General features: G+C 40.7%; 1 protein-coding gene across 1 annotated transcript in view; it reads right to left on the bottom strand.

Annotated features, from left to right (window-relative positions):
- Positions 1-4,828, bottom strand: part of LOC120727419 (NACHT, LRR and PYD domains-containing protein 12-like) — a 48,798-nt gene extending 43,970 nt beyond the window's left edge. The window contains exon 1 of the mRNA XM_040021652.1: positions 4,791-4,828. Within this exon, the coding sequence (XP_039877586.1) occupies positions 4,791-4,813 (23 nt within the window). The 5' untranslated portion in view covers positions 4,814-4,828. The remainder of the gene's footprint in view (positions 1-4,790) is intronic.
- Between the last annotated feature and the right edge of the window lie 10,299 nt (positions 4,829-15,127).

The raw sequence follows: 15,127 nt of genomic DNA, 5'->3' as shown, positions 1-15,127 counted from the left end.
CAATGTGATTGGCTGTGCCTTTCAGGGAGCTCTGTTTAGTTTTAGCAGCAGCAAACCTGCGCTGCAAGGAGGAGAGGAGGATGGCAGCAAAAAGGAAGAACCTGGATTGAAAAAAATATTTTTCAAAGAAACCTGTAAGTCACTTAAAATCAAGTTTACTCATAAAATGTGTCCGTCACAATAACGTTACAGGCTATGCTAGGCTTTGGTCTAAAATTGTATGTATCCACGAATAACGTGTTTTGGAAACTAACTGCACAGCAGGCAGCACTATTAGTTATCTCAGGCTACGTACACGGGTATTTTTGAAAACGGAGATATTCCTCTTTTTTTTTAAATCCCGTCCACATGTAAATGCAAAAATGAAGGAAAATGCTGCTAGGAACATGCCAAAGCAGCAGGTGGTGATATATTCCTAACCGTGCAGAAATGTTGGCGAATCAGAAGTCTAGAAGCCTGGGTGGAAAAAAGTAAACAAAGATGGCGTGTAGAAGCAGAAAAGAGTCCTGTGTGGAGGGACAGTAACTGTATGTGTATATATAAGCATTTAAACACCTCAGATTAATAGTTTTACAGTATTTTGTCTAAGTCCACCACTGTAGAAATTAATTTTACCGAAACAATAACAATAATAACAATAACGTGGCACACAGTGAGACGTCAAAAAATGCGCACACCTTTGACACTGCGTTTTCTCCATTTTCCACATAAATGCAAAAACTGAGTTTTCAAAAATATCCACCCTGGCAGACGTTTTTAAAAGTCTCCGTTTTCAGTGACCGAAAACGCCGTTTACGTGTGGACGAAAGGTGCAAACGCATAGAAAAATCTGCGTTTTCAAAAATACCCCGGTACGTGTGGAAGTAGCCTCAGTCTCCCAGAGTAGCATTTCTAAATTTGATTGAAACTGTCAGAGAAAATGTCAGCCTCGAGCAAGCCATGATATCAGTTTAAAGAGGCTTTTAAAATTATGTCTTACGTTAAAATGTTGGTGACACAATAATTTCATCCTAATAGTACTGATATATTCATAGGGTCAATTTTTGAGACAAAATATCACGGGGTAGTCATGATTTTGCAAATATTCCACCTTGTAGTGCAGTTTGCACATATTGTTTTAAAAATGCACTCACCCTACAAACATTACTGATGAGTCAAGATCTGTGCAAATTGACAGAAACACTGAAGCAGCATGTATGTCCTATTTGTCAGGTTACAAAAGAACCAACACAAAGCTCAGAGAGCAATGGTGATAGAAGATCACAGGTGAAATTGGATAACGACTTGGTGGTTCATGTACGCAAGTATATTTCTCCTTTTTTTTAATCAAGAAGCAAAGACAAAAGGGGGAAAAAAAAGAAACAGGGCAGGGATCGGTGGTTGAATCATCTGTCCCCACCAATGCCAAAACTAGTGATGTGCAATACCACTGATTTCCTTTCCCATCCGATACCAAGTAATATTCAGGGTGATATCGACGATACTGATCCGATAAAAATACTTTGAACAAAAACTTTTTATTTATTGTATCTCAAATTATAGCGTCATAATGATTACAGGACATCAGATTACTTGTTCTTATCACTTAATAATGCAGAGTTCATCATATAGAAATAAAGAAAATCTGAAGTTGTGCGCTATTTGAACACCTTGCCTGCCTGCAGCACTAAAGGACTCCGTGAGAGACGTCTGTCTCGCCCTAGCAGCACCTGTCCCTGTCCTCCTCTTCAGTTCGCCTCAACATACACTCGTCATATTCTGTGATATGATTTACTCTGAGGTGTTTGACAAGGTTAATGATGTTGCCAAAACCATACATGCCAACCCTCCCGATTCTTCCGAGAAAATCCCGAATTTAAGTGCCCCTCCCGAAAATCTCCCGGAGCCACCATTCTCCCGAATGTCTCCCGATTTTCCACCCAGACAACAAAATTGAAAAACCATATCGCAGAATTCATAGCGCGGTCCAGCCAATTCTAGTTTCCAACAATGACGGCAGCTGCTTAGTTTTAATATTACTCTTAACTTCAAATATCTGACACATCATTTTCAAACCCCCGCGGTCTTTTGCTACTCCGGTTAAACATGATATATAAGTCACTTTTATAACTTAAAAATGTTCTTGTTTGGCTTTTTCCGTGTTTTATTTGTTCGTGGGTAAATCGGTTTGGCTGAGATTAAAGTTATTAGATTAGATTAAATTAAATTTAACTTTATTAATCCCTCAGGATTGTTCCTCTGGGGTTTTCACACAGCTGAATAAACGTCAAACAGAAAACTAATTAAACAAAGTGTGAGACGGTCGAGAGTTTACGTCAGCGCCCGATTATATTGTAGATAGCAAGGAGTTATAGAGGTTCTTAGAGTACGCTTGGGGCGTGTGATTGTGTGTACAGTGTCTCTCTATGTGTTTCCGGGCCGGCTAATAATAACGGTGACATTTAACGTATTTTATCCGATAAATAAACACTGTAAAATGTATTTATCACCCCCCCCCCCCCCCCAACAGCCCTTTTGAATTGTCTCCCTAATTCTGAGGTCTCAAGGTTGGCAAGTATGGCCACAACACCTCACTTTTTTGCCACATGTATCGCAAACCACGTCTCAGCTGTTTGTGGAGGTAAAATACGTTCACACATGACTCCAATTACGCTCAGCCATTGTTGTGAGTGCGCACGCCAAGGGGCTGCGAGACATTTATACAGCCGTATTTTGCACATGACTATGAAAGGCGGAAGAGGAAGTAGTTCCTTTGAATGTAGACAATCCGAATGTTATAGTTTCTTTCCACTGTGTTCCTGTTAATGATAAACTATAAATGTACTCTAAATTACTAAAATATCTTTATTTTAATGTGAGAATCGATTCTAGAACATAAATGATTGGTATCGGAGGAATCGATATTTCAGGATCGATCCGCACATCACTAGCCAAAACCAAATCTACGCCCTTGGTTAGAAGGATGGAGCATGGAGCTGAGCTTCCTCCTGCTACCTGGCGCTGGCGGGTGGGTGGAGCTACGAAGTACGTTGTAGCTTTTGTTGTTGGAGCTGCGATTTGTTTGGAAGAGTGAGTTTGGCGCTGACGTCCGCCGGCTTTTCGGCTAACTTGCCCGGCCTGTGACCCGTTTTGGAGCAAAGTGAGAGGATCTGTGAGTTTTGTTGGCGGGCGACCTCACTGGTTTTCACTTAAGTAGCAGGCAGCCGGAGATAAGACGACTGAATGGATGGACGTAGCAGCAGTGGAGTGTCTAGAAATTTTTTGTTGGGGGGGCCAGGTAGGGGCACAGATTTGGAGAAGGGTGGCAGATGTAATTGGCAGATGATGATAAAAAAAAAAAAAGAAAATCTACCAACCGTTAACCACAATTCAATATATAATATATATAGGTTATATATATCCCTATAAACCTAATAACTGAATGCACTTTTAACTCTTATTAGAATGAGATTTTAACCACTACAGTGCAGTTTTTAGATACTGTGTTGATAAAGTACAAGAGATATAAACAGTGCTTTGTCAGTGTTTATTCAGCATTCAAGGACAGCAATATTTGGATAGTATTTTACTGATATATATATATATATAGTGCACATATGTTTTGGGCAAAAACATTTTTGAATATTAAAATACGAACATTTTTAACATACGATTGGCAAATTAGCCAATGCAAAACTTCATCTGCCTATTAAAAAATAGAAGATAATCTTCTCATAAACTGGTGTTTGATTTTGAAACAGGAAAAAAGTGGTAAAACAAATGAAAAGACTAACATTTGAATGAAATCTGAAAGCAAGTAAATACTTTCTATAACTTCATTTGATAAAGTTTTCAGTATAAATTGCGCAAAAATAAACCTCTTGAACTTTTAATAAGAGTTTGTTACATGTTAGGAAGACAAGAAGTACAAAAACATTTGTAAACAGCAGCAGTTGCAAAATATTTATGTTTTGAAAGTGAACATATACTCAAGTACCTACTCTATGCTTCATCAAATAATATCAGTGGTTTAGAATAGGTGGATCATTAGATAAAAAAAACCTGTTATTCAAATCAGGATTTTGTTTTACATTCCAATTATGTGCCACAATACATATATTTGCTTAGTTAATTAGTTAATTATTTATTCCCAAATAGTAGGATTTGTCCCCTATGGATCGGTTTAACAATTGGCAATATAAACATCCCTTCCTTTCATTTTCCTTATTCATTATCACACATACTTTCATTTGTAGAACTCACAGATGACAATGATTATTGCTGCTCAGTCCACCTTTCCCTGACAACTTTCCTGATGTATGACCTTGACTAGAAGTCAGGGATGTCAGATTCTGGCCCTCATGGACCCCTATCCTGCATGTTTTAGATGTTACCTATACCAACATAGCCAATTCAAATAAAATAACCCCCAAACACCTAGTTGTGCACAAGACTGTAAATTATTCTTTAAATCAGCTGTGTTAAAGTATGGATACGTCTGAAACCGGGAGGACAGGAGCCTTGAGAATCAGAACTGCACATCCCTGCATTGAACATGGCAAAGCCATTTGATGAGGTGATTTACACTATATTCATAACATGGAGCTGGCAGGATAAGTAATGAGAGAAATTAGCTAGACTGCAAAGTGTAGTGTAAATGCTGCCTTATGGTAAACTTTGGTAATATTGATGTATAAAGAACAACACTGGCTGATGATGAAATACAGTCAGCTGGCATGGTGAAACTGCCAGTATTAACCTGCAACCAAATCTGCAGCTCCATATAGCAATGTTACGAGTTGGCCACCCACCTCTTGAAAAAAGCAGAGACCATAGAATTGAGCCCTGCAGGACCCCAAACTGGAGAGCACTGGAAAAGGACTCATACCCTATAAAGTAAACACTGAATGTTCTGTCAGACAGATAAGACCAAAACCAATTCAATACAGTATCACGAATGCCTGCAAAATGGTTTTAACTACACAGTAAAACGTTTTGGTCTACAGTGTCAAACGCAGCTGTTAGGCCAAGGACAAGAACCAGAATCAGAGTTAAGGAAGATGTCATTACAAACCTTTAATAGTGCTGACTCCATGCTATGAAGGCTTTTAAAACCTGATTGTAAAAGTTAGTGTTAACTCCTCCAACTTCCTCCAACATACAGCACAACATGACTAATAGTAGAAAACATGAGCAGTTTAAATGGGATTGAGGGAATCATGTGTTTGCACTGCAGTTTATATCCAACAACATCAAGCGGTTAAATCAAAGAGTTCATGTTACTAACAGCTCACCTCTCTAAAGCAGACGGAGGCTGGTCTTTAAAAGTAATATCTGCTTGTTTAGACGCGTCACTCTGTAAGGACACAGAGCTGGGTGGAGGTCCAGGCTGGTTCCTGTGAATAATGATGGAGCAGTGATGTGAGTGCTGAGCTGTGACATGGAGAAGAGTCATGGACAGTTAGAGATGGTCATCTCACCTCTGAGCTTTGGTCTGGCTCTCATGTTCCCCACACAGAGTGCTTTTAGAGGGAGGGGCTCCCTCCTCTCTGTCCTCACACTGATCCATGCTGCTCAATTCACATCAGCTCACACACACTTTCTACCTGCAGAGGAAACACAAATCATTCATGTGCACATCAGCTGAAATCCTCCTTTCATCATGTGTGCTGTCCAAATATCAGCTGCTTCTTTCCTGCTTCATCTCAGTGTCAGCTGGATGCAGTCAGACAGCAGTGTGAGGCAGAGGAAGCTGCCATCAGCTGCTCTGCTATCAGTCCACTAGATGGAGCCATGAAGAACACACAATGCATTCACTGACACACACCACAGCATGTCTTTATCCTGTCTTCCTTGTCTCACCCCAACCGGTCGCAGCAGATGGCCCCGCCCCTCCCTTGCCAATTTTATATGAACAAAGCTCAATTAAATTGAAAAAGTCATTTTTTTCCCCTGATGGGCAATGTTTTTGAAAATATCACATAATAAAATATAAAGAAGGAAATAAAATAATAATAATGTATCAATTAGTATTAAATGATCTTTACAGTAATCTTACAGCATTTAGTTGTAAAACAAAACTGACCAAATAAAAATATTAACTTTTATCTACACAAAATAAAGTAAAAAAAATTCAGTAAACGCACAGATGTTATTCAGGCTCTCTATTACAATGTGAAACTAGACTTATCAACAATTTGGAGCAAAAAATGTTAATAATGTTGTAGCATTTTTGTTTTTTATCTCATTCGAGTGAATATGCACGTTTTCTTTTTTTCACGGGAAAGTTGTATAACTCATAAAATAAAAAGACAAAAAAAATTTTTTTCGTTTTACATTTTTTCATCTCCCATTGTCTTGTAATACATTTGCTTGTTCTTTATAAACAGTAGAATTGATGTACTGCACACTTTATTAATCCCATAGGAAATTAGTGCTCTGATTTTAACCCATTCACTCAATGAAGCAGTGGGCAACCACTAATCAAGCTTCCGGGGATTAGTGTGTAGGAGCGGTACCTCGCTTGGGGGTACCTCAGGGTAGCCGTCTGGTGGATTTGAACTCCCGACCTTCCGATCATGGGACGAGTTAAAAATATACTTTTACAAATGCTTTCTTAGTGGCTGTTTGGCTATGTTTGGCAATGGTTGGGGCTAAACAAAATATAAAAATGCAAATAATTTACTTTTAGGTTATGAGCTATTTGCTTTTTAATTTTCATAATGAAACATCCTGTAGAGTCTTCCACACGTGGTTAGTGTGATGAAGGAAAGGATCTGGGATCAACACGTGTCTTCTGTGGCCCAAACCTGATCTTCCTGTTCTCTTTCTGATGGATCTAATTGGTCTGTTACCTCCTGTTGCACTTCAAAACAGTGGTGGATATGACAGACCTGTAAGTCTTAACCTTCCTCTTGTGTTAGGTTCAGCATATACCCATTTTAAATTTTAAATGAATAAAATGACTTTGTCAGGGGGTTCAGGCCTATGCAGAACAGTAGTGGGGACAGAGCATCTCCTTGGTAGATCCCGCACTTGATGGTGACTTGTGCTATGGGCTTGGAGTTGGCCTCTAGTGTTGTACGCCACATCCCAATTGAGTTCCTGATGAAGGCTCTTTGGGTCCTGTTGATCTTGTACAATTCTAAGCATTCCAGTATCCAGCTGTGGGGCATTGAGTCATAGGCCTTCTTGTAATCAATCCAGGCAGTGCACAGGTTGGTCAGTCTGGTCTTGCAGTCTCGGGTGACTGTTCTGTCTACCAGTAGCTGGTGTGTTGCGCCTCTGGTATTCTTGCCAATCCCATTCTGTGCCCCGCTCATGTATTGACCCATGTGCCTGTTCATCTTAGCTGATATGATGCCTGACAGGAGCTTCCATGTAGTACTGAGGCAGGTTATTGGTCGGTAGTTGGATGGAACCGGTCCCTTCTTGGGGTCCTTGGGGATCAGGACCGTCCGACCTTCGGTTAGACATTCCGGGTGTCTCTCCTCAACTAGCAGCTGGTTCATTTGTGCTGCCAGACGCTCATGGAGTGCAGTCAGAGGTTGCTATGGTCTGCCCTCAGATCCACTAGCCACTGAGCATTGCCGTTATGGGTTGCGTCCTTCTCCCATATGCTCTTCCAGTATTGCTCCGTCTCCAGCCTTGGTGGTGCTGTTCTCTTATTGTTCCCTTGCCACTGAGAGTACACCTTTGCTGGTTCTGTGGAGAACAGCTGGTTTATTCTCCTGCCTTCTATCTCTCTGGTGTACCTCCTCAAGCGGCTGGCTAAGGCTGTGAGTCTTTGGTTGGCAGTTTCCAAGGCCTCAGGTATGGACAGCTTGTTGTATTTTTTATGCACCTTCATTGTTGCACCTTTCTGCAACTCCGTTAGTTGGCTATTATAATATTTTTTTTGCCATGTTAGACCCCTAATTGAAGACTGTGAATTATTATGTAGTTTTAGTTTGCATTATTCTCCTGAATTAGAAGAAGGTGATAACTATTGCATTTGTTAAACTGGTTTGCATTACATTAGACTGCTGATTTATTGTGAATGAATGATATTGTTTTATGATGCATTATACTGCTGAGTTATAAGAAATACTGTTCGCAGAAAGTCATCGCCTTATTTGTCTGATTAGAAGAGAGAGTATACTGGAGTTTTCTGCCCCATCTCAGCAGGAGCAGATAAACAGGGAGCCAAGGTTGTAGCTTAGGCGCCATGTGAGAGAAAGCATGTGAATGTTTAGGCTTTTATGATTAGGTGGGGGCCACGAGAGGCTATAAGAGTTTGATCAATGCTCCACCATTTTGAGATCTGATGCTGTCTGCGTACGGTGTCCTTCTCCCACGCGTGTGATCATTAAAATCATCGTTTGACTCAACCCGGCCGGAACAGTGTTGTTATTTTGGTTTTTCCTCTTGTATCCATCCCCAATATTTGAATCCGTAACACTATCCAAAGTAAGCTCCACTCCACACCTGGACACTAAACACGAACACACAGGTGAGCTGCTTCCTAGAAGGAGGCGGGACTCCACCTGCAGACTGTGAGAGGGCCACACCTTCATGTGCTGGTTTACAAATATGCCGTCTGACTGCTCAGAGTGGACGAACTGATCACAGCTTGTCTCTTACACTTCAAACTATAAAGGAGTTCTAGCCCCAGCTCACAGGTCAAAGGTCATCATCCTGCTGACGAAATCATTGTGCTCACTGACATGAGTTTGCTGGAAATGAGTTGAAACTATCCATTTAGTGAGCTGCTGTTCTGCTTTCCAAGCTGGAAATGTGCTCATGTGTTTCGGAACTTGTGCTATACACCAGAAATATTATTAGTTATATTATTACCAGAACTTTTATTAGCTCAGGTGGCAGAGCAGGTCAGCCACTAATCAGAAGGTCGGTGGTTTGATCCAAGGCTGCATCCTGGCTACATGCCAAATATCCTTGGGCAAGATACTAACCCCATGTTTGCCTACTGGTGGTGGTCAGAGGGCCCGGTGGCGCCTGTGTCCAGCAGCCTCGCCTCTGTCAGTGCGCCCCAGGGCAGCTGTGGCTACAATGTAGCTTGCTATTGCCAGTGTGTGAATGTGTGTGTGAATGGGTGAATGACTGAATGTAGTGTAAAGCGCTTTGGGGTCCTATGGACTAGAAAAGCGCTATACAAATGCAGGCCATTTACCATTTATTAAGGCCCTTTGATCTACCTCCTGAGTTAACGCCAGCCATAGTTACCATTGTTTACATTATGGAGGATGCTATGACCATCATCCAGAGCGCCGAGCCATCTGGAGAACAGGAGGTGCTCCATGAGGACGCTCTTCATGGACTAAAGCTTAGCTTTCACTTGATCCTCTTTCAACCCCGTACTCTACACCCTGTACACAAATGCACTCAACCAGTGTCATCATCAAGTATGCCGATGACACCACCGTGGTTAGGTGGAGGTAGAGAACGTGTCTCATTGGTGCTCAGATAATAACCTGAAGCTGAACGTCTTCAAAACCAAAATACTCATCATGGACAGCAGGTCCGCTCTTCTCTCATTATAAATAGAGAACAGGTGGAATCTGTCTCCACCTTCAGGTCTGGGCACCCACATCTCCACTGGACTCACAACACCATCATCATAATAACACTCTTATAAATAGTGAAACCACTGTAATTTTAAAAATACAGAGTTGTACATTTTTGGCCATATTGTCAGAATTATCACACAGCAGATCAGAATCATTCAGCCCAATTTGTTTCAGACATCTCTGAGCCAATCAAACATTAAAGCAGAGCCAGATGTAGTATTTGTAACATCCAAAGTTCTGATTAGACACAGTGGATCTGTTCTGAAATAAACAAACATAAGCCAGATGATATGAAAAAAAAATCCCTAAATAAATTGTCTAAATGTCTTTTTGGTTTGTGTTGATTCTTTCCTACACTTTTACATGGAAAAAGGCAAAAGTTCATTGAGTTTAATTTCCTAAAACTCACATTCACTGCTGAGAAATAAAATGTTTAAGTTTGGTACATCTACATGTAAACTAATGTGAATTGTTCATTTTTACTGTTTCACACTGAAATACAGAGAGCGAATAACACTTAAACTGTGTTATAATAACACTTATTTTCAACTAATAGAAATGCTTTATTGGTGAGTATCTCTATTTGAAGAATTAGCATTATCATATAAATCAATGATTTTTCATCTGTGCAGTATTAATTTAAAAATAAAAGTATTTTCAAACCACTATGTTCATCTGAGTAGTGTGTTTGAACGGAGCCAATAGTGATGTAGTAGTTTTAAGCAGAGGCCTACATGTGTAATCTATATCTAAGCCACAGCTATAGAAAATCTAATTTACAAAGGTCTATAAAAACCAGAAATGCAGAGTTACTGACTGATCTCCAGTGTGGATTCAGTCAATAAATAATCTATAATCATGTGGATTTGATCAAAGTTTGTCCTGAAATAAGAGCTGAACATCTGGTTCAAACATCATAGAAACAAACAGTCGAACTGTTAAAGGACGAAATAAAGAAAACTTACTGTTTCTTACAGTTTCTTCAAACACGCCACAACAAGCTCAACTTCACACCTGGACACTAAACACAGACACACAGGTGAGCTGCTTCCTGAAAGGTGGTGGGACTCCACCTTCAGAGTGTGAGAGGGCCACACCTTCATGTGCTCACTCCAGAAATATGTCGTCTGACTGGTAAGACTGAGTCTAATTTGAGTAAAGTTAACATGCTGACGTGTGAAGACTTGAAACCTTGTTTTAGCTGCAGGTGTGAACACAGGAGGAGCAGGGAACAGGTTGGCTGATGGAGGAGGGGTCAGGTGACTGGAAACAGTAGGAACACCTGTAGGGCACCTACAGGGCAGGTGGGGGAACAACAGGGATTTGAAATTATATAAGATGTTAGTCAGTGAGAAGTTGGAAAAAAACAGACTTAAGCCTCTAAGTGATAAAAATTGATCTAAAACAGATGATAAATCCACTGATTCTTTGTAAAGTTCATCTGCTGCTCACGTGAATCCTGTGATGAAAGATTTATTTCACCGAATTTTTCTTCAAAGCTCATTTTAACATGTTGAAGTCATGAATGAAAGTGCAGACTGAGAGTGGATCACGTTATGTTGAATGTGTCATGTAACATTTTCAGTATTGTCACACATGTCTAGATTGTCCCTGATATCATAATTGCTCAAACTAATTATATTTAAAGAATTATTACTGATGGCAGCAAAGTTTGAATGGAGCTCTCTGTCTGTACTGATTTCGTCGCCCTCTGGAGGTCAAAACACAAACTGCATGATTTCACTGTAACCACCACAGTGACAGGAAGTGTTTTAAATAGTGCTGTTAATAGATTTAAAAAAAAAAATAATCTCACAATTTTCTGTTATTAATCACGATTAATCGCAACTACTTGATCAATAGCCTGGTTGCAATTACATTTTTTCAACTTCATATTTAAGCATGTAACTGACATTTATGCGATATAATGAAGTAAATGCACAATAAACACAAAGAATGTCAAATGTTCAAAGATAATTTGAATAGTTTAACACAGGTTCTCTAATGTGAAATACAGCTTTTTAAAAAAGCTATATACTAATAGGTAAGTATACACTAATGTATGATATATATTGGTGTATAGCACTAATATATATATAACACTGAAGAACTGAAGAAGCTTCTCGGATGAGAGGTGAAACGTCTTCAAGCAACTTAAAGAAGTCCTGATGCTTTTCTCTGCAAGCTCCTTTGACTACGATGACCTGGATGACTGAGAACCTTCACAGACACACATACATATATATATGTATATATATACATACATATATATATGTATGTATGTATATATATACATATATATATTTATTAGGGGTGCAACGATACACAAAATTCACGGTTCGGTTCGGTTCGATACTTTGGTGTCACGGTTCGATATTTTTTCGATACAAAAAAAATGTTCATGCCTTTTTAATTTGTCATTTATTAAAATTATAAATATATATTTTAACTCAAAAGTACAGTTTTTAAATTTAACCCTAACCCTTGTGGGTGTTTTTTATTTTGACAGCGAATGCGCACCTGCGGACCACTTATGTGCAGCCCTGGTTATTTAGCTCGTCATATTGCAGCCACAGAAATTCTTTTGTCCATGAAACCATAAAGCTGCACTTTCTTTTTGCCTTATAGTCTGATTTGTCATAACTTCTCCGTTTTGTGGTAAGCTTTTCTTTGGCTGTCACTTCTTCACCCTGACCTAGTTTATTTGGCTCAGCAGAACTAAAATATATATCCTGCTGCTTTTACACACGCACTCACATAAGCTCAGCGATTCTCTGCGCGATCAACCTCTCACACGTTTAAGCTTGCTGCGGGAGATTTCACTTGTCATGTTTGCATAGTAAGCTAACGATTAATAAGACGATGTCAGAGGAATTGGTGCACAAATTATCATCACTCACAGATCAGTGCTGTTGCTCTCTATACACAGTTCGCATGATTTCAAAGTGAAAGCAAATTCAAACGCGATTTCAATATGTCACATATTGACAGTGGCTCACCGATGCCAGTGACATAATTACCCAGCTACATTTCTGAGAGAATGCAAAAACATTGACATATATTTTTCCTTCCTACAATAGCCCGACGGGCAGGGAAGAGATAGATTTTGGTAGCCTGACTGAAAAAAATCGCTAGCCCCGGGACGTCGGGCTAGCGATATTGCAAGCCCTGTATCTGATTGAGGAATCACTCATCTTTGGAAAAGAGAGTTTACAGGTACACACCGGCTCACTCCTTGGCGGCCGCTTATCGGGGCCTGGATCCTGGGGCTTGCTCGGGCCACTTCGGAGGTGGGGTGCCCCCGGCCTCTCGGCCTGGGGCTCGGTCACTCAGGCACGGCTGGCTGCCGGCGGAGCTCACGGGCGCGTCACTGCAACTCCCCCTGGCTTCTGCTCCGCGGCTGCTGAGTGAGCCCTCATCTGGGACTCTCCTCAGCTCTTTCTGGGACAGTGGCGCGGCTGCCCCTCTGTTGGTCTTCCTTGGTCTCTTGTGTTCTGGGGGCCTCTGGATGTCTGGAGTTTTGATCTCCTCCATACCTGCTTCATGCCCTGGAGGACGGGGCTGTGGCCCCCCCACACCCTCTAGCAGATCGTTACATGAAGGAACCTTTTAAAAAACAAAAAACAAGCGCGTCCATGCTCACAGGTGTACACACGGGTGATCACACCCACAAACTACACCCTTTTTGGCTCCTACCTCAAAGCACACTGTGTTCTGTTGATCTTATGTGCTGCACAATAATGTGTAATATTTATTTACTGTCATATTCCCATATATCATTGTGATGTTGTTCATTCTATTACTCTTGTTCTCTTCTGCTTGCTTTCTTTTTTCTTTCTCAGCAGGTGATCCAGGTGATTGATATATGCATTTTTTTTTTCTCTGCCCGTTCTGTTGGTTTTTGTCTTTTGCCCTTCTCCCCCGTCCCTCTTCTCAGCTGTTTCTCTTTCCCTCTTTCTTTCTCCCCTTCTTTCCCCCAGTCAAGTCTGTCCCGTATTCAGTAAGTGAAAATAAAATAAACAATAAAAGGTGAATCAAATGGACCATTACAGCAAGGCTGGGATGGTCAGTTTGGTAAAGTAAATCCGTTGGGCATCTTTCTTTGCCTTTAGACAACAATTCTGATGGCAAAAGAGCCAAACGGGACAGGCAAAAAAAAAAATAAAATAAAAAAAACAAAAATAAAGCGGGAGCAAACCTGAGTTCGGTACCTTACTCACATTTTTATTACCAGTAATCGTCATCATCAACAACACACAAGCATACAAGTGTGCGTATTTAAAAATAAAGCAGGAGCAAAACAAAGTTTGGTACTCACATTTTTATCATCAATCAAACCCATTGAAGTCCTCATCCTCTGTGTCTGAATTGAACAGCTGCGCTAAATCTCCATCAAACATTCCAGGTTCACTTTCTTCACTGTCAGTCACTTTCCGTGCCGTGCGGCTCCTCGGAAATGATGCCGGCTTTTGCGAAAGCTCGAACAACAGTGCCAGCAGACATGTTAGCCCAAGCATCTACAATCCATTGGCAAATTGTGGCGTAACTCGCCCGGCGCTGCCTTCCACTCTTGGTGAAACTGTGGTCTCCATCGGTCATCCATCGCTGGATGTGTTTGTCGCCGATGTGTTTGCTGCAGTAGGAGCGGAAGATGGCCAGCTTTTCCTTATAATCCGCTGGAAGTTGCTGCGCTACCGTAGTCCTGGTCCGGATGGAAAAATGGCACCGTTTCATAAAAAGTGAAAGTGAAACTGCTTTTAGCCGAATGGTGACCGTCGAAACGCTTCTCCCTTTAGCGTTCTCATTGTGTTCTCTACTACGTCCTCATTACAACACACAGGGCGCACTGCACTATAGGGCGCGCCGTACTTTTTGAAGAAAATCTAAGACTTTTAAGTGCGCCTTATGGTTGTGAAAATACGGTACCTAAAATTAGCATGAGCGACTAATGGCAATGGCCATTCACATCAAATTAGCATTAGCTACTAGCATCAGCCTACCTAGCACTAGCTGCAAACATTGTTATAATACAAGGGAAAAGAGTTAGCATTAACGGATGATGCTAATTCACGTCAAATTGGAAAATATGGTATTAGCATTAGCTAATGGTTATTCACCTAAAATTAGAATTGGCCACTAATGGCGTCCTATTTAGCATTAACTCTTTACATCGCAGGGGAAAAGTTAAAATTGAATGAAAAATAGTGTTCACATTAGCTACTCATATTGTTAAAAAGTATGAAAAAACATTGTTAGCATAAGCGGATAATGCTACTTCACCTCAAATTAGTATTAGCTAATAACGGCAACCTACTTAGCATTAGCTGGTCACATTGTTATAAATCAGGAAAATAGAGAAGGGTCTGGCTGCAGCCACTGTGGAGCTCCACAGTAACCGGATACACGTGACCTCCACACTAACCGGAAACACGTGACCTCCACAGTAGCCGGAAGCATGTGACCTCCACAGTAGCCGTAAACACGCATGGATACCGTGGAAGTCTTGCAAGTTGATCGCAAATGTTGGTTAAGTCTTTCTTATATGAATTTGCCGTTGGTGATTTCATAATTCTAGGAATCGT

This window comes from Simochromis diagramma, unplaced genomic scaffold (genome assembly GCF_900408965.1).
Source record: "Simochromis diagramma unplaced genomic scaffold, fSimDia1.1 OVJJ01000653.1, whole genome shotgun sequence".
NCBI classification, from domain to species: Eukaryota; Metazoa; Chordata; class Actinopteri; order Cichliformes; family Cichlidae; genus Simochromis; species Simochromis diagramma.
This window is presented reverse-complemented; position numbering and strand designations above follow the sequence as displayed.